At 42.0% G+C, this 25,173-nt stretch overlaps 1 protein-coding gene across 4 annotated transcripts in view; it reads left to right on the top strand.

The window, feature by feature from the left end:
* Window positions 1–25,173, top strand: part of LOC135524644 (CREB-regulated transcription coactivator 1-like) — a 34,455-nt gene that overhangs the window by 1,277 nt on the left and 8,005 nt on the right. For all 4 annotated transcript variants that reach the window (XM_064952360.1, XM_064952358.1, XM_064952357.1 and 1 more), the window contains exons 2-10: window positions 2,643–2,759; window positions 4,205–4,332; window positions 4,880–4,939; window positions 6,713–6,807; window positions 11,587–11,663; window positions 11,763–11,803; window positions 12,042–12,262; window positions 14,868–15,004; window positions 18,572–18,790. In XM_064952360.1, the coding sequence (XP_064808432.1) occupies window positions 2,643–2,759; window positions 4,205–4,332; window positions 4,880–4,939; window positions 6,713–6,807; window positions 11,587–11,663; window positions 11,763–11,803; window positions 12,042–12,262; window positions 14,868–15,004; window positions 18,572–18,790 (1,095 nt within the window). The remainder of the gene's footprint in view (window positions 1–2,642; window positions 2,760–4,204; window positions 4,333–4,879; window positions 4,940–6,712; window positions 6,808–11,586; window positions 11,664–11,762; window positions 11,804–12,041; window positions 12,263–14,867; window positions 15,005–18,571; window positions 18,791–25,173) is intronic.

The raw sequence follows: 25,173 nt of genomic DNA, 5'->3' as shown, positions 1-25,173 counted from the left end.
TAGGCCTACTGACTTTGTCCACTTGACTTGGGACATAGTACTGACCTTGCACAAACTTGATACCGAATTGATTAAGATATAAACAATTTGCGGCTCATGTTAGCCTATTGCCCACCAAGTGCCTTTGGAGAGTTCCTCAATGAGATTGACACCTTGATAACCTTTCCCACTCAGCCCCTATCCAGATGGTTGTTCGCAGCTGCAGTCTTTGCATGCTCTCACTCCCACTACTCTTTCCCCTTCTAAATCCTGCTCCCTCCTATCTCCTGACTTTTTGCCTCTTCGACCCTACTCTCATCCCTTTCTGCATCCTTTGACTCTCACTGTCCCCTTTCCTCACAGCTGACCTTCCCCTTCACTCATTGCGTGCTAACAGGGCTTCAGGTAGCTGAGCGGAAATGGAGGAAAACGAAACTTCCGGAGGACCTAACATCCTTCCACTCCCTGCTCTCAATCTTATCTTCCTCTTTATCCACTGCTAAAGCTGCTTTTTATTACTACATTTCAAGCTTCTTCCTCCAATCCTGTGAAATTCTCCTCCACTTTCTACCTCCTTTAATCCTCCTCCCTCTCTGCGATTACATTGTCAACACCTTTAGAAAAAATGGTGATGACATCCGCTCCTCTCGCTCAGCCTACTGATCCACTGGTCCCAATCACACAGAACAACCATATGCCTTGTACTCTTCCCTCTCTTCAGATGAAATCCTGCGATTAGTGATGTCGGGCCACCCCACAACCTGCCCTCTTGACTCCCTTCTCCAGACTAACTCTGGAGACCTTCTCCCATTCCTCACTTCTCTCATCAGCTGACCACTGACTGCATCCCCTATGACTTCAAGATGGCTAGTCGCTCCCCTCCTCAAGAAACCAACACTCGACCCCTCTGTGAAACTATAGACCAGTATCCCTAAGTTATTTTCTTTACAAAATACTTGAGTATGCTGTCTATGACCAACTCTCTCTCTCGTTATCTCGCTCATAACGATCTACTTGACCCTAACCAGTCAGGCTTCAAGGCGGCTCACTCAACTGAGACTGCTCTCCTCTGTGTCACAGAGGCTCTCCGTTCTGCCAAAGCTGACTCCTCTGTTCTCATTCTTCTAGATATATCCACTGCCTTGGACACACTGAACCATCAGATCCTCCACTCCTCCCTCTCACGGTTGGACGTCTCGGGCTCTGCACACTCCTGGATTGCATCCTACCTGGCAGGTCGCTCCTACAAGGTAGTGTGGAGAGGATCTCTGTCTGCACCACGTGTTTTCATTGCTGGTGTCCCCCAGGGCTCGGTTCTAGGTCGTGCTCTTTTCGCTTTACACCAAGTCACTCGGCTCTGTGATATCCTCACATGGTCTCTCCTATCATTGCTATGCAGAAGACACTCAACTATTCTTCTTCCTCCTTTGAGGGGATGTCAACCCACCTCAAGCTCAACCTCAACAAAACAGAGCTGGTCTTCCTCCCTGGAAAGGTCTGCCTGCTCCAAGACCTCTATCACGGGTTGACAACTCCACGGTGACCCTCTCCCAGAGTGCAAAGAACCTTGGTGTAACCCTGGACAACAACCTGCCATTGTCTGCAAACATCAAAGCAGTGACTTGCTCCTGCGGTTTCATGCTCTACAACATCAGTAAAGTATGACCTTACCTCACACGACGCAGTTCCTAATCCAGACACATTTAATCTCCCGTCTAGACTACTGCAACTCTTTGTTGGCTGGGCTCCCTGCTTGTCATCAAATCCCTGCAATTTATCCAGAATGCCGCAGCCCCCCTGGTGTTCAACCTTCCCATGTCTCCCCGCTCTTCCGCACACTCCACTGGCTTCCCGTCGAAGTTCAAAGCATCTTCAAGACCCTGGTGCTTGCCTACGGAGAAGCACTCTGTTCCGCCACCTCTGGTCTCTTGGACCCCCCTTGACCCCAATGGTGGAACAAGCTTCCCCCAAAAGTTAGGACAGTGGAGTCCTGCCCATATTTCGACATCTGAAACCCTACCTCTTTTTGAAGAGTATCTTCAAAAGGAGCATGCTAGCAGTTACCAAATACTTCCAGTATTGGTCTTACATCAGTTTGGTATTGAGCTTAACTGCACACAGATATATGGTATCCCTGAGTTCATCTGACTCTGGGGATGTAGATAAAGTGATTCATTGCCAAAATCCTGAAGTTTCCCTTTAAATTAAGACACTGCAGCGCCGGCGCGAGTGATAAGAAATGCGTTGTACTCAATTGTCCCATTATCCCAAATGCTATACCGAGAAGATTTAATGACTGCTAGTTTTTCCGAAAACTGACCTTTTCGTCCTCAGGCTAGGTAGCAGATGCCACAGCAGCCATTTTGGAATTCATCCCTGGATTGAGGTATGTATTCTGAGCCAAATCTTGCGCTGGTTCCGCGGTGTCTTAATTTAAGCAAATGGTCTGTCTGACCCTCTAGTGCAGCTTTAAGCAAGAATAAGGTGTTGGATCTGCTGGCTAACCTATGTCTTATCTCATTTGTCCTTTAAAAAAATGTTTTAGATGTTGTCCAGTCTATCTTTAGCACTGTATATCAACTGTTTTGGAATGTGATTTTTTTTTTCCTTTTCATATAGGCCTATCATTCATTCATGCTTTCATGCAATTTTACTTTGCACAGTTGCAGTTACAGAAGACCCAGTATTTGCAACTAGGGCAGAATCGTGGACAGTACTATGGAGGCTCACTGCCCAATGTCAATCAGATTGGAAATAGCAACATTGACCTGCCTTTTCAGGTGAGCTCTCAGCTTCTCTATCAGTTGGTTTAAAAAAAAAAAAAAAAAACATTTTTGTTTAATGATGCAAATCAGTCTCACCTGAGGGAAATATAGTCTTTGATTGCTTCCATGATGGGCTGTTTTACCCTCGCGTTACCTTGACTTGGATTCCTGTTAACATTACAAGACACTTTAGTATTTTACCATTTTGAAGACTTGTCCTGGCGTATCGATACACTGAATTTTCTGGGACCAACCATCTCAGAAGGAAGCTAACATTGAGAATCAGACACCCTCTCCCCATCTTGAATTAATGGTCCAATTAAACAGTTTTTATCTCCATATTAAATCATTTCTGGGTAACAATTTAAGTACCTTACTCTGATTGTTTTAAATGACTGTCTGGGAGTGGTCTGAGTGTGTGTGTGTGTGGGGGGGGGGGAGAGAAGAGAGGTTTGGAATGCTCTTATTTGTCTATTAACAAATTTACCACCTGGTGATGTCACCAGGCAGGCCAAAACTCCATCCTACCAAAACAGGCAGAGATTGCAGGTGTTCTTTTTAAAGGGGCGTTATCATAATTTTCACTTTTTTTTTTCCTTTTTTTTTTCAACGTCATAGTGTAGAAATGTACTGGAAAAATATATATAAACGCAACATGTAAAGCGAGCCGAAATAAAAGATCCCAGAAATGTTCCATAGCACAAAAAGCTTTTTTGCACAAATTTGTTTACGTCACTGTTAGTGAGCCAAATGCGTCCACCTGATGGGTGTGGAATTTCAAGAAGCTGATGAAACAGCACGATCATTACACGGGTGCACCTTGTGCTGGGGACAATAAAAGGCCACTCTAAAATGTGCAGTTTTGTACACAATACCACAGATGTCTCAAGTTGAGGGATATCCAGTAACTTTGCACAGCCATTGAAGCGGAGTGGGACAACAATCAACAGCCTGATCACCTGTATGTGAAGGAGATGTGTTGCGCTGCAGGAGCAAATGGTCACAAGATACTGACCGGTTGTCTGATCCACGCCCTTTAAAAAAAAATTGGTTTCTGTGACCAACAGATGCATATATGTATTCCCATTCATGTGAGATCCATATATTAAGGACTAATTCATTTCAATGGACGGATTTCCTTGTATGATCTGTAACTCTTTTGAAATGGTTGCGTTTTTATAGAGTGTATTTTTATTTAAAGGGAAAATCACGTTTTAGACTGCACTGGTCTTTAAAAAGACACAAGTAGCCTGTCATTGCTTTCTATATCATGACATTCCATTTTGAAATATGTTTGTTAACTTGAGAATGTGTTTGAGGGCCCATAGCGTGACCCATTTTTATATGAATACATTTGTACCATATTATACAAAAACATTTGAAATTGTATTATTTTTTTGTATGTATGTTTCAAAAGACAAATTTTTCTCATATGGTTGATTTTTGCATTTCCTGTCCAGAATTCCACCTTGGACAGCAGTCGGTCGACCAGGCACCACGGACTGGTAGACCGCGTGTACCGCGATCGGAACCGAATCACCTCCCCGAACCGCCGGCCCCTCTCTGTGGACAAACATGGCCGCCAGATATCCTTCTTCTGCACTCAGCCAAAGATGATCTATTATATTGACAAGATAGTTGTGACTGCACTAACAATGGAAATGCATGTCCTCAAAGATGTAAAGCGATATCAGGTGGGACCATTCTAGCCAATGAAAGGGCAGATATGCACATGAACAACAGGCAGAACTCCAATATAAAGTTGTTGTTTTGTTTTTTTTTCAAAATTCCACATCAGTTCATTCGTAACAACCTAACCATTACAAAACTCCTATTTGATCCAATAAGCCTTACTTAGCAAATTAGCAATTAGATTTTTTTTAACCAAATTGACACTTTGAACTTTTTGGTGGAGTAAACCCTCTCGCTTCGCCTCCTTCCTCTCTGACTCGGCTCAGGTGGGACCAAGTATAAAAACGGCGTGTTGTCATTGTTGGAAAATTCTTAGGTAGACTTTGCACTTTAGTCAATGAATACTGAGTGTTAACTTGACCATTCAAATATAGATTTACATAAGATTTATATTTCATAGCTATTTTTAATGTATTTTTTGTGTCCTTAACTGAGATTCACATTGACAGCTGCCCCTATGGCTCAGTGTACCTCTCACCCCCACCGGATACCAGTTGGAGGAGGTAGGCCATTAACGACGACTTCATATTCGGAAAAACTTGGGTTGGGAGAAATTTTATCTACATTCAGGAAAAGCACAGGATATGCAATGCCTATGTACAGTGGAGCAAAAAAGTATTTAGTCAGCCACCAATTGTGCAAGTTCTCCCACTTAAAAAGATGAGGCCTGTAATTTTCATCATAGGTACACTTCAACTATGACAGAAAAAATGAGGGGAATAAAATCTAGAAAATCACTGTAGGATTTTTTAATTTTCAAATTATGGTGGAAAATAAGTATCACCTACAAACAAGCAAGATTTCTGGCTCTCACAGACCTGTAACTTCTTCTTTAAGAGGCTCCTCTGTCCTCCACTCGTTACCTGTATTAATGGCACCTGTTTGAACTTGTTATCAGTATAAAAGACACATGTCCACAGCCTCAAACAGTCACACTCCAAACTCCACTATGGCCAAGACCAAAGAGCTGTCAAAGGACACCAGAAACAAAATTGTAGACCTGCACCAGGCTGGGAAGACTGAATCTGCAATAGGTAAGCAGCTTGGTTTGAAGAAATCAATTGTGGGAGCAATTATTAGGAAATGGAAGACATACAAGACCACTGATATTCTCCTTCGATCTCACCCCGTGGGGTCAAAATGATCACAAGAACGGTGAGCAAAAATCCCAGAACCACACGGGGGGACCTAGTGAATGACCTGCAGAGAGCTGGGACCAAAGTAAGAAAGCCTACCATCAGTAACACACTACGCCGCAAGGACTCAAATCCTGCAGTGCCAGACGTGTCCCCCTGCTTAAGCCAGCCCATCTGAAGTTTGCTAGAGAGCATTTGTATGATCCAGAAGAAGATTGGGAGAATGTCATATGGTCAGATGAAACCAAAATATAACTTTTTGGTAAAAACTCAACTCGTCGTGTTTGGAGGACAAAGAATGCTGAGTTGCATCCAAAGAACACCATACCTACTGTGAAGCATGGGGGTGGAAACATCATGCTTTGGGGCTGTTTTTCTGCAAAGGTACCAGGACGACTGATCCGTGTAAAGGAAAGAATGAATGGGGCCATGTATCGTGAGATTTTGAGTGAGAACCTTCCATCAGCAAGGGCATTGAAGATGAAACGTGGCTGGGTCTTTCAGCATGACAATGATCCCAAACACACCGCCCGTGCAACGGAGTGGCTTCGTAAGAAGCATTTCAAGCTCCTGGAGTGGCCTATCCAGTCTCCAGATCTCAACCCCATAGAAACTCTTTGGAGGGAGTTGAAATTCCATGTTGCCCAGCAACAGCCCTAAAACATCACTGCTCTCTCTAGAGGAGATCTGTATGGAGGAATGTGCCAAAATACCAGCAACAGTGTGTGAAGACTTACAGAAAACGTTTGACCTCTGTCATTGCCAACAAAGGGTATATAACAAAGTATTGAGAAATTTTTGTTATTGACCAAATACTTATTTTCCAACAATTTGCAAATAAATTCTTAAAATCCTACAATGTGATTTTCTGGATTTTTTTCCCCCTCATTTTCTGTCATAGTTGAAGGGTACCTATGTTGAAAATTACAGGCCTCATCTTTTTAAGTGGGAGAACTTGCACAATTGGTGGCTGACTAAATACTTTTTTTGCACCCACTGTATATATTTTTTAAATTGCATGCTTAATTTAACAACTTGAATTTATTTGACCCAGTCTGAAAAATACCATGGCACATATGTGGTTGGGGAATAGGGGCCACAGAGATTCTGTTGATCATTCTCTTCATTGTAATGCCACAGGACGAACTCCGACTCAGCCCTACACCAGAGTGCCATGAACCCTGTGCCCCAGGACTCATTTACAGGGGGTTCACAAGAGCTCCAGCCTAAACAAGGTAATGGAGGATCCAGGTTACATGGACACGGAACAGCTTCTATTTATTCAGGCCTGTACCACTTTTATGCATGAATCCACTAGTGATGCACCGAAATTACATTTTTGGCTGATACCGATATCTGATATTTTCCTTGACAACAAAACGATACTGATTTTTTTATTTTAGTGGCCTTGTAAGCATTCTAGTACTTGTTAAAACACACACACATGGACGCAGCACTGCATCTGAGGCACTGCAAAGGCACTGCATCTGTGCAAGAGGTGTCACTACAGTCTGGTTTGAATCCAGGCTGTATCACATCCTGCTGTGATTGGGAGTCGAATAAGGCACCGCACAATTGGCCCAGCGTCGTCCGGGGTAGACCGTCATTGTAAATAAGAGTTTATTCTTAACTGATTTGCGTAGTTTAAATAAAAGGTTACACATACCACACTGACCCAAAAATTATTTTGTTGGCATTTACGTATGTCCCCATTACCAGTAAAACATATTCAAAACCTATTTCTTTCACTTACTTGCTGTACTGTTTCATTGTATATTTGTTCAGTAGTTTCATTCTCAACCAGGATTTCTATGGAACTCTGTTTGGGTCTTTGCATGTCAAATATACTATTTAACACTTTTATTTGAGGTGTCAAATAAGTTTGTTGACCGATCAGGACCTAAATACTGCATGCCACAATAATTTAACGCCTTCATTAATTTTACACATTGATTACACGATCACTCGTATTTCATATGTCATAACGATTCATCAATATTTATGCTATGATGCTGGTAAAAAAATAAATATATATATATATATATACATACACACACACACACACACACACACAAATGGCTAGCTCATGGATGCAAACAATTTTCTTCCCCAAAAACATTGTCTGTTTCAGTAGCTATATCGTTAGCTAGCTAACTATATCGCTAGGTGTCATCTAAAATAATCCTAATGCAGTTTATTTGATTTAATGGTAGTCGGACCTATCTATGTGAAGCTAGCCACAATAGTGGACTTTGCGGTTAGCCTTCAAAATAAAAGTATGGCATAATTCTATTTGTATTAGTTTGCATCACTGTCAATCACATACTTTTATTTTGAAGGCTAACTGCAAAGTCCACTATTGTGGCTAGCTTCACAACATATAACACTGTCTGGTCGAGCATCACTAGCCATATAGCTTTATCTGGCTGCTTATAACATTTAGCTTTGAGCAACAGGGTTAAATAGCTGGCTAGCTATTATTTTCATTAACTGAAGTTCAGTTTCAATTGGTGAACAACAAGTGGCTACCTAGCTAATACTTACTCACAATGATTCCTAAATCATTGTTAAGAATAATTCATATGACTGTAGTTTCTACTGGTCATTGTTTTCAGGCTGGTTGTATTGGTGCTAGCTAGGTACCAAGCTAAAGCTAGCTAACCCAGAAGTTGCGGTCGAACAAATTATACTTTATTAACAGCGCGGTATTGTAAAAACATCAACTTTTTTTGTACGACTTTAACATGCTACTGTCTTTTTTTTGACACGGAAAGACCCAAACGGCGTTCCATTGTATGTGTGTATGTCGTGAAGCTAATAGCATTTACGCTATTACTGTGTGACTCCGGTAGAGCAACATCGGAAAAATAGCACACTTGGTAGTGTTAACGGGTCGGCGAAAGCCAACATCACCCACGACAGAGAACAGTTGATTGTCAAGGACGGTGAATACCATTATCTTGGCTTTAATGGATTTCACCTTTGAAGTTGTCTCGCTGAAATTTTCTTACTCTTAAAAATGACTGCTTGACTTGTTGACTGCTCGATCCACACAGCAGACATTGTGGGCTAGTTTTTGGAATGCTGTGTTGTCCGTATAGAGCAAAAATGTATGTGCCGTCATGTACCTTCATTATATAGGTATGCAGGTCAGCTTTGACATCGGTTTTACACATCGGGCATTAAACTAGACATCAGCCGATACCGATGTTGGCATTTTTAGATAATATCGGACAATTCTGATATACATTTGAAGTCGGAAGTTTACATACACTTAGGTTGGAGTCATTAACTCGTTTTTCAACCACTCCACAAGTTTCTTGTTAACAAACTATAGTTTTGGCAAGTCGGTTAGGACATCTACTTTGTGCATGACACAAGTAAGTTTTCCAACAATTGTTTACAGAGATTATTTCACTTATAATTCACTGTATCACAATTCCCGTGAGTCAGAAGTTTACATGCACTAAGTTGACTGTGCCTTTAAACAGCTTGGAAAATTCCAGAGAATGATGTCATGGCTTTAGAAGCTTCTGATAGGCTGACATAATTTGAGTCAATTGGAGGTGTACCTGTGGATGTATTTCATTGCTTCCCTTCAAACTTAGTGCCTCTTTGCTTGACATCAAAAGAAAACAGTCAAGACCTCAGGGGGGAAAAAAATTATAGACCTCCACAAGTCCGGTTCACCCTCGGGAGCAATTTCCAAACGCCTGAAGGTACCATGTTCATCTGTACAAACAATAGTATGCAAGTATAAACACCATGGGACCACACAGCCATCATACCGCTCAGGAAGGAGACGCGTTCTGTCTCCTAGAGATTAATGTACTTTGGTGCGAAAAGTGAGCAGGACAACAGCAAAGGACCGTGTGAAGATGCTGGAGGAAACGGGTACAAAATACCTATATCCACACTAAAGCGAGTCCTATATCGACATAACCGAAAAGGCCGCTCAGCAAGGAAGAAGCCACTGCTCTAAAACCGGCATAAAAAAGCCAGACTATGGTTTGCACATGGAGACAATATTGTACTTTTTGGAGCAATGTCCTCTGGTCTGATGAAATAAAAATTTAACTGTTTGGCTATAATGACCATTGTTTGGAGGAAAAAGTGGGATGCTTGCAAGCTGAAGAACACCATCCCAACCGTGAAGCACTGGGGTAGCAGCATCATGTTGTGGGGGTGCTTTGCTGCAGGAGGGACTGGTGCACTTCACAAAATGGATGGCATCATGAGGATGGAAAATTGTGGATATATTGAAGCAAAATCTCAAGTCATCAGTTAAAACTTGGTCGCAAATGGGTCTTCCAAATGGACAATGACCCCAAGCATACTTCCAAGTTGTGGCAAAATAGCTTAAGGACAACAAAGTCAAGGTATTGGAGTGGCCATCACAAAGCCCTGACTTCAATCCTATAGAAAATGTGTGGGTAGAACTGAAAAAGCGTGCGCGAGCAAGGAGGCCTACAAACCTGACTCGGTTACCCCAGCTCTGTCAGGAGGAATGGGCCAAAATTCACTCAACTTATTGTGGGAAGCTACCCAAAACGTTTGACCCAAGTTAAACAATTTAAAGGCAGTGCTACCAAATACACTCAGTTAGAATGTAAACTTCTGACCCACTGGGAATGTGATGAAAGAAATAAAAGCTGTAATTAATAATTCTCTACTATTATTCTGACATTTCCCATTCTTAAAATAGTGGTGATCCTAATTGACCTAAAATAGGATATTTTTTACTTTGATTAAATGTCAGGAATTGTGAAACGTTTAAATTTATTTGGCTACGGTGTATGTAAACTTCTGACTTCAACTGTATCGTGCATCCCTAGAATCCACATGTCCTCATAAAAGGGTAAGCCACAGTCTTCTCAATCATGTATTACACGAGTGGGTTGGGTTCCACTCAGGGATGGAAATTCATCCTAGTTATTATGGTTATTTAAAAAAAATATATAAAGTACCCCCCCCTCCCTAACCGGCTCGGGAGAGGCGAAGGTCGAGTCATGCATCCTCCGAAACATGACCTGCCAAACCACGCTTCTTAACACCCGCACGCTTAACACGCTTAACCCGGACGCCAGCTGCACCAATGTGTCGGAGGAAACACCGTTCAACTGACGTCAGCTTGCAGGCACCAGGCCCACCACAAGGAGTCACTAGAGCACGATGAGCCAAGTAATGCCCTAACCCGGACGACGCTGGGGCGGCAGGGTAGCCTAGTGGTTAGAGCATCGGACTAGTAACCGGAAGGTTGCAAGGTCAGCTCGGGGGTTTGAAAAGGTACAAATCTGTCGTTCTGCCCCTGAACAGGCAGTTAACCCACTTTTCCTAGGCCGTCATTGAAAATAAGAATTTGTTCTTAACTGACTTGCCTAGTTAAATAAAGGTAAAAAAATAAAATAATTGTGAACCACCCTATGGGACTCCCGGTAATGACACACTGTGCCCAACTGCCTTAGACCGCTGTGCCACTCGGGAGGCCCTGACTATTACTTTTTAGACCGGGCTATTAGAAAATGTGCCCATCTAGCCCGCCAGCTTGAAGACATGTTGTCTTCAAATATCGCATGGCATAGATTTCGGACCCTGGCTAGAAAAATTCTTAACTTCCATCCCAGGTTCCACTAGCTAACAGGTTTTGTCCATGTTGGAGCAAATATTATCTTTCTGTGTCACTATCACCTTGTGTACAACCAACCACTGCTTTCTGATGAGGAAAATGTTGGTGTAGTATTTTGATTTGTAATTGATTTTACTCAAGAATGCATGGGAAACGGATCAATAATATTGTCGTGACTAACATTTGTGTGGTGTTCTGAAAACGGGAAGCATCTAGCTACCTGCCATTGAGCTGTGCCTGATGTTTTTAAGTGTCTAAAAACTATTAAGCAGCTTCATTTCACTACAGGAAAAGTACTACTTTGAAAATATTGCAATGTGGGTTGATTTCAAATTAATGCCTTCAATTGTTGGTCATTACCTGATTTTTATTTTTTTTCACCATTCAGTGCTGCTGCTTACAGTTCCTGGGACTGCGGAGTCTGAATCACAAGCAGACAAGGATACACAGTGGGGTAACAAAAAGGTAGTGGAGCGAACATGAAGCCTTGTTGTTATATCTGTGCTTGCTCCCAATTTTGCGTTTTGTTGTTTTTTTATATGCTGAATGTGCTTTGCATTTTAGAATGACTCAAGACCCAAGTCTTGTGAAGTCCCCGGGATCAAGTGAGTACTTACTGCACATCCTATCATTCATAAATCTAAATCTTATGTTCAAAGATTACTCTGTAAAGAGAAAGTGTGTCTGTCTGAGAGAGGACCTATGACACCAGAACTGACATTTCCACACAAGGCATAGAAAAATGTCATAATTCATGAAAACAAGCAAAAATCATTCAGAATGGATTACCTTTGCCATGTGCTGTTTTAGGTGATGTGTATTCCTGTTCTTTCTCCCCTCTAGTATATTTCCATCACCTGATCAGGAAGTGAACACATCATTGATCCCGGCCACGCTCAACACAGGAGGCTCCCTGCCCGATCTGACCAACATCCAGTTCCCCCCACCATTGCCCACCCCGCTGGACCTGGGCGAAACTTTGTTTCCTTCCCTTAGCACCTCCAACAGCACGGGCAACCTGACAACCAACCTCACCCTCCGAGGCATCAGTGCTGCCAGCCACGGTAAGCCATTGATGGCAAAATGAATGTGGCACATTTTGTGTGTGTAAAATATATATATATATAAACAAACTACAATATGCATTCAAAAGTTTGGGGTCACTTAGAAATGTCCTTGTTTTTTGAAAGAAAGAGATACATTGTTAATGTTGTAAATGACCATTGTAGTTGGAAATTGATGATTTTTTTTAATGGATTATCTACATAGGTGTACAGAGGCCCATTATCAGCAACCATCACTCCTGTGTTCTAATGGCATGTTGTGTTAGCTAATTCAAGTTTTTTCATTTTTAAAGGCTAATTGATCATTAGAGAATCATTTTTCTATTGTTAGCACAGCTGATTAAAGAAGCAATAAAACTGGCTAATGTCGGGGAAATTTCCTCTATTTACCAAATCATGGGAGCAAACCACACACAAGTCAGAGTTAGTTATTAAAGTCCATCTTTAATTATATGAGCTCTATAGCATTTTCTGTGACTCTCAACAGTTCAGTATCTCTACTCAAAAGTTGAGAGCCCCCACACAATGGCAAATGGGATCCTTTATAGCGAAGATCCACCCCCCCCCCCCCCCCAGACGACATGACAATCCACAGGTCCCAGGAACTTACACAAAGAAAAGACTTTACTTCAGAGAGGAGTATCCCCTAGCCAGTCAGAGTTGGCTATAAATTATCATTCAGTTTTGTCTCCTTTCTCATACTCAGAACCATAAACCAATCCTCCATATCAACATGCATATATCAAATTGTTATTAGATGCAACCAATTCTAAATACAACCAATCTTGGACAAGATCACAGATGCACACAGACATTGTGGAGCAAAATATATGTTTACACATGATGACACTTTGACCTCTCCCCTCTCTGCGGCCCATGCAACTTAGTCTTGACATAGAACAGATAACTGCCACCTCACCACAGTATTATACAAAAATACCATTCTTGATGAGAAGTAACTTACAAACATATGATGAATATAAAACGTCTTACATATCTTAAAAACAAATTCTGATTATTCCCACAACACTTTCTTTAGACTATTTGAGAATCTGGGGCATCAGCTTCATTAAATAGTACTGTAAAATACCAGTCTCAACATCAACTGTGAAGATGCGACTCCAGGATGTTCCTCTGTCCAGTGTCTGTGTTCTTTTGCCCATCTTAATCTTTCCTTTTTATTTGCCAGTCTGAGATATATGGCTTTTTTTTGCAAAGTTTCTTTGCAACTCTGCCTAGAAGGCCAGCATCCTGGAGTCACCTCTTCACTGTTGACATTGAGACTGGTGTTTTGCGGGTACTATTTAATGAAGCTGCCAGTTGAGGACTTGAGGTGTCTTTTTCAAACTACACACGCTAATGTACTTGTCCTCTTGCACAGTTGTGCACCGGTGCCTCCCACTCTTTCTATTCTGGTGAGTGCAAGTTTGCACTCTTCTGTGAAGGGAGCAGTACAGAGTGTTGTACGAGATCTTCAGTTTCTTGGCAATTTCTCGCATGGAATAGCCTTCATTTTTCAGAACTAGAATAGACTGATTAGTTTCAGAGGAAAGAGCTTAGTTTCTGTCCATTTTGAGCCTTTAATCGAACCCACAAATATTCCATTAAATCAACCGTTTCCAGCTACAATAGTCATTACAACATTAACAATGTGTACTGTATTTCTGATCAATTTGATATAATTTAAATGGACAAAACATGTGCTCTTCTTTCAAAAACCAAGGACATTTCTAAGTGACCCCAAACATGAATGGTAGTGTGTGTATATATAAATATTATTTATTCATTTGAAATTCTGATAATGTAACCAAGGATAATCTCTACGTGTTTTTAATTAACAAGCAAGTTCTGTATCAAAGTTAATTTTGTGATCCACTGTTTTACTGGTGGTTTATGTACGAAACCTTCCTGAACTCCATGCAGCACCATTTCTACCATTTGAGCAAGAGAACCAATTTTTTTGGACATAACATCCAAAAATCTAACTTTGACAATAGTCTGCATGCAGAATAACCTGTTAACGTACACCATGCAGATATTACAATGGTAATCATGTGACACAACTACATTGTCTTTGTAAGGTGTTTCCCATTACCCAGCAAAATATTGCATCAAACTGCCTACAGACACTGGAGCTCCTTGAACAGACTGTTTCCCACCCCCCTGTATCTGGAAAAAGATGCTGTTGAAATAACATGCACAGATAGCTGGCAGGAATATGGATGGCTCCACTTATTTATTTATGGCTCCTTGAGCATCTTTAGTTAAAATGCAGACTAGATTCTGAGGTAGTAGGTGAAGCTTTTTACTACTGCAAACATTTCACAGAATGATTATGCGTAAAGTTTAGCTAGAAACGCCATTTGTCAAGCTACTGAAAGCTAGATAGGTCGATGGATAGGTACTTTATTACTTAGTGATTGGTACTTACTTAGGGATTGGCATATCAGTGGATGCATGCATATAAACATACACATCACTAGAAAATCTGTACAATGTAGTTGTGAAAAACCCCTGGCAATGTTACATTGCACAGCAATGCCCAGAATGAGTTTTGCTGTATTTCAGAGAAGAGCCACTGATGCCTGTCCTGTTGTCTTGGCAGGGATCCCAACCACCGCTCAGCCTACCGTGACGGCCCAGCGTAGGCAGTCCACCATGGTCCCCCTAACCCTAAACGCCAACCCACAGCAGTCACCGCAGCAGCTCTCCCCCACCCTATCGCCCCCTCTCAACATCCAGGTGAGAGGCTTTTTCTACAGTCGCATTCAGCAGTGATATTATTGAACTTTAACAGAGGTTGTAAACAAGTCATTTTTAACATAGAGATATCACTTTCAGTAAATCTGGGATTTTACCCTGATGTTTTTAAAGGGCCAAAAGCATGATGTAACATTTTGATTAATTAGATTGTTTAATCAACAAGGTAAATTCTGAGAGAGAAAGGTGTTGGAGTTTGCTAAACGGCTATGCAGACAAATGTATGTTTATCTCGACACAAACTTCAAAAGGAGAACTGGTAGTAGTGTTTTCAGTTTATACTGAACTAAAAATTAAAATTACAATTAAATAATTTAAGCCCGAATCTATGAATTTCACATGACTGGGAATACAGATATGCATCTGTTGGTCAAACATACCTTTTGACCATCATAGATCAGAAAAGTACCTGTGTCCACCACTTGCATCATGCAGCGCGACACATCTCCTTCACATATAATTGATCAGGTAGTTGATTATGGCCTGTGGAATATAGTCCCACTCCTATTCAATGGCTGTGTGAAGTTGGTGGGAACTGCAACACACTGCCTCCCAAACATGGTCAATGGGTGACATGTCATCTGGTGAATATGCAAGTCATGGAAGAACCTGGACATATTCTGCCTCCAGGAATTGTGTACAGATCCTTGCGACATGGGGATGTGCATTATCATGCTGAAACATGAGTTGATGGCAGCGGATGAATGGCACGACAATGGGCCTCAGGATCTCATCATGGTATCTCTGTGCATTCAAATTGCCATTGATGAAATGCAATTGTGTTCATTGTCCATAGCTTTTGCCTGCCCATACCATAGTGCCCCATGGAAGCAGTGGGTTTATGTTACCATCAGCAAATCACTCGCCCACACAACGCCATACAGGACATGTGGACTGCGATTTGTAACGCTGGTTAGACGTACTGCCAAATTCTCTAAAATGAATTTGGAGGCAGCTTATGGTAGAGAAATTAACATTTAAATTCTCTGGCAACTGCTCTGGTGGACATTCCTGCAGTCAGCATGCCAATTGTACTCTCCCTCAACTTGAGACATCTGTGGTTTTGTGTTGTGTGGCACATTTTAGTGGCCTTTTATTTTCCCCAGCAGAAGGTGCACCTGTGTCAGGATCATGCTGTTTAATCGTCTTCTTGATATGCCGCACCTCTCAGGTGGATGGATTATCTTGGCAAATAAGAAATGCTCACTAACAGGGATGTAAACATTTCAGTGAAATAAGATTTTTGTGAACTTTAATTTCAGCTCATGAAACATGGTACCAACACTTTACATGTTGCGTTCATATTTTTGTTCAGTGTATATAATAATGATTTGGTGGGTGATTTATATTTGCCCTATTTCAATACGCATGTGTGAATTGAAAATGTGTTTTGCACATCTCAACTTTCCCTATGACACCCTTCAGAGAGTTTGGTCATGTCCAGGGGTCTGCCTTTCACCTTGTTGGCTCGGGGATTTGAACTCGCAACCTTTTGGTTACTGAACCAACGCTCTAACTGCTATTCTACCTGCTGCCCTATATACATGGCTAAATCCCTATGTGAGATGAGCAAATGATGCCTACCAGGTGTAGTTTGGCCTTGTTTCCTGGAATGAATCAGCTAGACAAGATCCCTCCAGAGTAGAGATTGACCGATTATGATTTTTCAACGCCGATACCAGTTATTGGAGGACAAAAAAAAGCCAATGCCGATTTTTTTTTTTTTTTTACAAATGTAGTTGTAATAATGACAATTACAACAATACTGAATGAACACTTATTTTAACTTAATATAATACATAAATAAAATCAATTTAGCCTCAAATAATGAAACATGTTCAATTTGGTTTAATTAATGCAAAAACAAAGTGTTGGAGAAGAAAGCAAAAGTGCAATATGTGCAATGTAAAAAAAGCTGACTTTTAAGTTCCTTGCGCAGAACATGAGAACATATGAAAGCTGGTGGTTCCTTTTAACATGAGACTTCAATATTCCAAGGTAAGAGGTTTTAGGTTGTAGTTATAGGACTATTTCTCTCTCTACCATTTGTATTTACTATACCTTTGACTATTGGATGTTCTTATAGGCACTTTAGTATTGCCAGTGTAACAGTATAGCTTCCGTCCCCCTCCTCGCTCCTCCCTGGGCTCGAACCAGGAACACAATGACAACAGCCACCCTTGAAGCAGCGTTACCCATGCAGAGCAAGGGGAACAACCACTCCAAGTCTCAGAGCGAGTGACGTTTGAAACGCTATTAGCGCACACCCTGCTAACTAGCTAGCCATTTCACACCGGTTACACTAGCCTCATCTCGGGAGTTGATAGGCTTGAAGTCATAAACGGCGCAATGCTTGACGCACAAGAGCTGCTGGCAAAACGCACGAAAGTGCTGTTTGAATGAATGCTTACGAGCCTGCTGCTGCCTACCACCGCTCAGTCAGATACTTGTATGCTTGTATTCTCAGTCAGATTATATGCAACGCAGGACACGCTAGATAAACTAGTAATATCATCAACCATTTGTCATTAACGAGTGATTATGATTGTTTTTTTAAGGCAAGTTTAATGCTAGCTAGCAACTTACCTTGGCTTACTGCATTCGCGTAACAGGCAGTCTCCTCGTGGAGTGCAACGAGAGGCAGGTGGTTATAGCTTTGGACTAGTTAACTGTAAGGTTGCAAGATTGGATCCCCCGTGCTGACAAGGTGAAAATGTCATTTTGCCCCTGAGCGAGGCAGTTAATCCACCGTTCCTAGGCAGTCATTGAAAATAAGAATGTGGTTTTAACTGACTTGCCTAGTTAAATAAAGATTAAATAAAGGTGTAAAATCGGTGTCCAAAAATACTGATTTCCAATTGTTATGAAAACTTGAAATAGGCCCTAATTAATCGGCCATTCCGATTAGTCGGTCAACCTCTACTCCAGAGTAATTTGGAGCTTTCAATTGCTCGAGGAAGGCATAACATCCCAAACAATGCTCAGTGTGCGACGCTCTAAAATTTTAAACTTTAACCTTTCTCTGCCCATGGCACCAGTATCTGTTTGTTTTGTCCATGAACTGAGAATCTTTCTATAACGTATTAAAAGGCCTTTGCGTCGCTGGGTGAAAAAGATATTTAGCTACTCTTGTAATATATTGAAATGGATGCGCAGTAAAAGGTGATTCATTAATTTATCAGTCTTCATCTTGGTGCTATATTCTAGATATAGGTCATGTATATTTTTCCACTTTATTTTTTATAGTACACTTGGGAAGATGATGCTAACATTTAGGCATTTTATGTATTATTTGAGCCAACATCAGTTTTGGCAGTGTTACGTTTGCCAGCAAAGAGCAGTGCGGTCGGTAACTAATTGGATATAATGTAATTGTTTCACCTCAGTTACCCAAGTTAGTTAGCAAGCTTTCTTAAATTATTTACAGTTTTAAAGTTACCAAACGTTCTTATGTTATTTTGATGGCTACTGTAACCCTGTTATAAGTGTTGAATTCCTTGTTTTCAGGTTAAGTTCAAGCTTTTTTTTCTCTTCCTGTATTGTTAACAGGCAATGGCGATGGACTCCTTGACTCTGGAGCAGCAGCTATCCCAGTACGCCTTCTTTAGCCAGCTGACAGCGCAGTCCCAGGCCCAAGTGCTCAATGACCTGCAGCAGCAAGCCCTGCCCCAGGGCATCAGGCTAATTACCCTGGCCACCACCACTGCCTCCACAGCCACCCAGTCCTCCCCAATCAGCCAGATCGCGACGACTGTCAACATCAACTCGGTGAGTCGCACGCTCTGTAGACCAATGACACAGTGGAAAACTGAGCAGACAAGATCCAAGAAAAAGCCAGTATTGTAGTCCTTGTTTTGACGAGACTTACCATGGACTTTTTGTATGGTGCTCTACACGGTGAAACGCTTTTGTTTGTGACATTGGAGGTGGGATTGTTGCTAAGTGTAAGTAGATTAGCCTTTTCCACAAGAGTATGGGAGGTGACATTACCAGTAGTAATTCTCATGATTTTTGAGACCGCTGTTTCAGTCAGAACAATTGTCTCAATTGTCTAGATCAGTGGATCCCAAACTTTTTTTATAGTCCTGTACCCGTTCAAACATTCAACCTCCAGCTGCGTACTCCATCTAGCACCAGGGTCCGCACACTCTCAAATGTTACTTTTTTTGCCATCATTGTAAGCCTGCCACACGCACACTATACAATACATTTTATTAAACAAAGAATGAGTGAGTTTTTATCACAACCTGGCTTGTGGGAAGTGACAAAGAGCTCTTATAGGACCAGGGCACAAATCAATTATTCTTATATTTGCTCTTTATTTAATGTCTTACATATAACAACGTATTTGTTCAACAAGAATTGTGAATAACTCCCCACAGGTTAATGAGAAGGGTGTGCTTGAAAGGATGCACATAACTCTGCAATGTTGGGTTGTATTGGAGAGAGTCTCCGTCTTAAATAATTTTCCACACAGTCTGTGCGTGTATTTAGTTTTCATGCTGGTAAGGGCTGAGAATCCACTCTCACATAGGTACGTGGTTGCAAAGGGCATCAGTGTCTTAACAGCACGATTTGCCAAGGCAGGATACTCTGAGCTCAGCCCAATCCAGAAATCTGGCAGTGGCTTCTGATTTTAAATTACATTTTCACAGAATGCAATTTCGATGAGGCTCTCTTGTTGACTTGGACTGGAGGCAGGGCATGAAAGGGATGACAAATTCAGTTGTTTGTGTCATCTGTTTTGGGAAAGTACCTGGGAAAATGCTTACCCAACTCACTCGGGTGCTTCGCTATATCACATTTGACATTGTCTGTAAGCTTGTTAATTTTCCCACAAATCAAACAATGATGGAAAGAACTGTGTGTTGTCCTTGTTAATCCAGACAGAAAAGAGCTCCAACTTCTTAAAACTTGTTGAGGCTATGGGTTCCCCTACAGGAACTCCACCCCCCCGTTCAGCTGAAACGGTGGCGCAGGGAATGCAAAAATATTCTTAGAAATATTTAACCTCCACACATTAACAAGTCCAATACCTCAAATGAAAGATAAACACCTTGTTCATCTACCCAGCGTATCAGATTTTTAAAATGTTTTATGGCGAAAACACAACATATATTTATGTTAGACCACCACCAAACCAAAGAAAAAAACATAGCCATTTTGTCCAGCAAAAGATAAAATGACAAAAGCAAGATAAAAAAATCAATCACTAACCTCTTGAAAATATTCATCAGATGAGTCGTTTGACATGTTGCACAGTACATTTATGTTTTGTTCGATAATATGCATTTTAAATCCATAAATCTCGGTTTACATTGACGCCATGTTCAGAACATCCTCCAAAATATCCGGAGGAATTATAGAAAGCTACGCCAGATAACAGAAATACTCATCATAAACTTTGACTAAAGATACATGTTCTACATATAATTAATTAAAAAGATACACTGGTTCTTAATGCAACCGCTGTGTCACATTTTTTTTTTTTTACGTTACGGAAAAAGCCTAACATTGCAATAATCTGAGACGGCGCTCAGACGTAACAGTATTTCTCCACCATGTTGGAATCAACAGAAATACAATATTACAACATAAATATTCCCTTTGATCTTCCATCAGAATGTAGTGCAAGGAGTCCTAGTTCAACAATAAATCGTTTTGTTTCATAATGTTCAATTCTAGTGTCCAAGTAGCAGCATTTGCTACCACTTTCAGCTCAAATGCCCAAAAAATGACTTCTGGTCCAGGATAACTTTGCATCAAAACTTCCAAATTGCATATTACAGGTCGAAGAAACTGGTCAAACAAAGTGCAGAATCAATCTTCAGGATGTTATAATCATATAGATCCAATAGCATTCCAACCGGACCATTCATTTTCATCTGGGGCTGATTGGAACAGCCGAAGCACTCAAAACGAAAGCGAGCCTCAACAAAATGGAAATCGTTTGCGACACTTACTACTTTCCTTCCCATTAGGTCAAAGTTCACAGCAAATGCTCCATTACACTTTCTACTGAATGAGGACATCTAGTGGAAGACATAGGAAGTGTTTCCAGATCCATAACTTGTTGGGAAGGGAGGGGGCGATGACGTCAAAGTCAAATCAAATTTTATTTGTCACATACACATGGTTAGCAGATGTTAATGCGAGTGTATTGAAATGCTTGTGCTTTCAGTTCCGACAATGCAGTAATAACCAACAAGTAATCTAACTAACAATTCCAAAACTAATTTCTTATACACAGTGTAAGGGGATAAAGAATATGCACATAAAGATATGAATGAGTGATGGTGCAGAGCAGCATAGGCAAGATACAGTAGATGGTATCAAGTACAGTATATACATTTGAGATGAGTATGTAAACAAAGTGGCATAGTTAAAGTGGCTAGTGATACATGTATTACATAAGGATGCAGTAGATGATATAGAGTACAGTATATACGTATACATATGAGATTAATAATGTAGGGTATGTAAACATTATATTAGGTAGCATTGTTTAAAGTGGCTAGTGATATATTTTACATCCTTGCCCATCAATTCCCATTATTAAAGTGGCTGGAGTTGAGTCAGTGTCAGTGTTTTGGCAGCAGCCACTCAATGTTAGTGGTGGCTGTTTAACAGTCTGATGGCCTTGAGATATAGAAGCTGTTTTTCAGTCTCTCGGTCCCAGCTTTGCACCTGTACTGACCTCGCCTTCTGGATGATAGCGGGGTGAACAGGCAGTGGCTCGGGTGGTTGATGTCCTCGATGATCTTTATGGCCTTCCTGTAACATCGGGTGGTGTAGGTGTCCTGGAGGGCAGGTAGTTTGCCCCCGGTGATGCGTGGTGCAGACCTCACTACCCTCTGGAGAGCCTTACGGTTGAGGGCGGAGCAGTTGCCGTACCAGGCGGTGATACAACCCGCCAGGATGCTCTCGATTGTGCATCTGTAGAAGTTTGTGTGCTTTTGGTGACAAGCCAAATTTCTTCAGCCTCCTGAGGTTGAAGAGGCGCTGCTGCGCCTTCTTCACGATGCTGTCTGTGTGAGTGGACCAATTCAGTTTGTCTGTGATGTGTATGCCGAGGAACTTAAAACTTGCTCCTCTCTCCACTACTGTTCCATCGATGTGGATAGGGGGTGTTCCCTCTGCTGTTTCCTGAAGTCCACAATCATCTCCTTAGTTTTGTTGACGTTGAGTGTGAGGTTATTTTCCTGACACCACACTCCGAGGGCCCTCACCTCCTCCCTGTAGGCCGTCTCGTCGTTGTTGGTAATCAAGCCTACCACTGTTGTGTCGTCCGTAAACTTGATGATTGAGTTGGAGGCGTGCGTGGCCACGCAATCGTGGGTAAACAGGGAGTACAGGAGAGGGCTCAGAACGCACCCTTGTGGGGCCCCAGTGTTGAGGATCAGCGGGGAGGAGATGTTGTTACCTACCCTCACCACCTTGCTTGTTCTATGTTGCTATTGTCTATATTGTAATTGTTTTTAATAACCTGCCCAGGGACTGCGGTTGAAAATTAGCCGGCTGGCGAAAACCGGCACTTTTACTGAAACGTTGATTAATGTGCACTGTCCCTGTAAAAATAAACTCAACCTGGGGCGGCCCGTCAGGAAGTCCAGTACCCAGTTGCACAGGGCGGGGTCGAGACCCAGGGTCTCGCTTGATGACGAGCTTGGAGGGTTCTATGGTGTTGAATGCCGAGCTGTAGTCGATGAACAGCATTCTCACATAGGTATTCCTCTTGTCCAGATGGGTTAGGGCAGTGTGCAGTGTGGTTGAGATTGCATTGTCTGTGGACCTATTTGGGCGGTAAGCAAATTGGAGTGGGTCTAGGGTGTCAGGTAGGGTGGAGGTGATATGGTCCTTGACTAGTCTCTCAAAGCACTTCATGATGACGGAAGTGAGTGCTACGGGGCGGTAGTCGTTTAGCTCAGTTACCTTAGCTTTCTTGGGAACAAGAACAATGGTGGCCCTCTTGAAGCATGTGGGAACAGCAGACTGGTATAGGGATTGATTGAATATGTCCGTAAACACACCAGCCAGCTGGTCTGCGCATGCTCTGAGGGCGCGGCTGGGGATGCCGTCTGGGCCTGCAGCCTTGCGAGGGTTAACACGTTTAAATGTTTTACTCACCTCGGCTGCAGTGAAGGAGAGACCGCATGTTTCCGTTGCAGGCCGTGTCAGTGGCACTGTATTGTCCTCAAAGCGGGCAAAAAAGTTATTTAGTCTGCCTGGGAGCAGGACATCCTGGTCCGTGACTGGGCTGGATTTCTTCCTGTAGTCCATGATTGACTGTAGACCCTGCCACATGCCTCTTGTGTCTGAGTCGTTGAATTGAGATTCTACTTTGTCTCTGTACTGACGCTTAGCTTGTTTGATAGCCTTACGGAGGGAATAGCTGCACTGTTTGTATTCAGTCATGTTACCAGACACCTTGCCCTGATTAAAAGCAGTGGTTCGCGCTTTCAGTTTCACGCGAATGCTGTCCTCAATCCACGGTTTCTGGTTAGGGAATGTTTTAATCGTTGCTATGGGAACGACATCTTCAACGCACGTTCTAATGAACTCGCACACCGAATCAGCGTATTCGTCAATGTTGTTATCTGACGCAATACGAAACATGTCCCAGTCCACGTGATGGAAGCAGTCTTGGAGTGTGGAGTCAGCTTGGTCGGACCAGCGTTGGACAGACCTCAGCGTGGGAGCTTCTTTTTTTAGTTTTTGTCTGTAGGCTGTTATCAGCAAAATGGAGTCGTGGTCAGCTTTTCCGAAAGGGGGGCGGGGCAGGGCCTTATATGCGTCGCGGAAGTTAGAGTAACAGTGATCCAAGGTTTTTCCGCCCCTGGTTGCGCAATCGATATGCTGATAAAATTTAGGGAGTTTTGTTTTCAGATTAGCCTTGTTAAAATCCCCAGCAACACTGAATGCAGCCTCCGGATAAATGGTTTCCAGTTTGCAAAGAGTTAAATAAAGTACGTTCAGAGCCATCGATGTGTATGCTTGGGGGGGGGATATATACGGCTGTGATTATAATCAAAGAGAATTCTCTTGGTAGATAATGCGGTCTACATTTGATTGTGAGGATTTCTCAATCAGATGAACAGAAGGATTTGAGTTCCTGTATGTTTCTTTCATCGCACCATGCCTCGTTAGCCATAAGGCATACACCCCCACCCCTCTTCTTACCAGAAAGGTGTTTGTTTCTGTCGGCGCGATGCGTGGAGAAACCCGTTGGCTGCACCGCTTCCGATAGCGTCTCTCCAGTGAGCCATGTTTCCGTGAAGCACAGAACGTTACAGCTCATCAAGCTCATCACCTTGCACTTTCACCACCCAGTGAAGTTCATCATATTTCATCTGTAGCCTAATAAACTGCATGCTTTCGCATGTCTTGGCCTTTTTTATCCAACATGAACTTTACTCGCATGAAATGGTTGAATGGAATTATATTTTGGACAGACGTGCGCATGTATACAAGTAACTTTTGAAGTAGCCTAATCAGATGAACATTGTGATTGGTTGTGTTTATGCCACATATAAATACATTTTAAAAAGTGAAATGGTAAATATTTTGGTTATGTTGAAGTGTTAGGTTCTAGGTGCATGGGGAATAGCGGCTCAGATTGGAGGCAGTGCACTCCTTAAGCTTTCCTGAATAACTGGGCCAGCCAGGAGCATGTGGGTCCTCATTATTATAGTACGTCTTGGGAGAGTGAGGATCTGCAACAGGACATCTCCATATCAGAAGTAAAGCTACAGCCAGTTTGGCCTGCTGCTGTGCCTTTTTAGACCTTGTTAATCTGTTGAGTAAACCCACAACTCATCCAAATGGAATGAAACATTAAAATCACAGGGCTTTTGCGCTGTTATTCAAATGATATTTTCACTGCAGCCTTGAGTAGAATTTTGTACTATTGAAAACAATAATTAAATTGTGTGTAGGCTGTCAGCCTACTCATCCAGACTGACATTAAATTCTCCCAGCAGCTAGCTAGCTACAAGGCACTTATTTTTTATTTTTTTATGCTTACAAAATAAATACATATTAGTTAAGCTAGCCTATTAGCCACGTTATGACATGATCATTGCCTTGTCGAGTTTGATGGGTTTGAGATTACCAGACTTTTTGTATTTTCGTCCAAAATTATGAGTGGGTGC

Source organism: Oncorhynchus masou, chromosome 31 (genome assembly GCF_036934945.1).
Source record: "Oncorhynchus masou masou isolate Uvic2021 chromosome 31, UVic_Omas_1.1, whole genome shotgun sequence".
NCBI lineage: Eukaryota > Metazoa > Chordata > Actinopteri > Salmoniformes > Salmonidae > Oncorhynchus > Oncorhynchus masou.
Note: the sequence above shows the minus strand (reverse complement) of the source record. Positions and strands in the feature narration are given on the sequence as shown.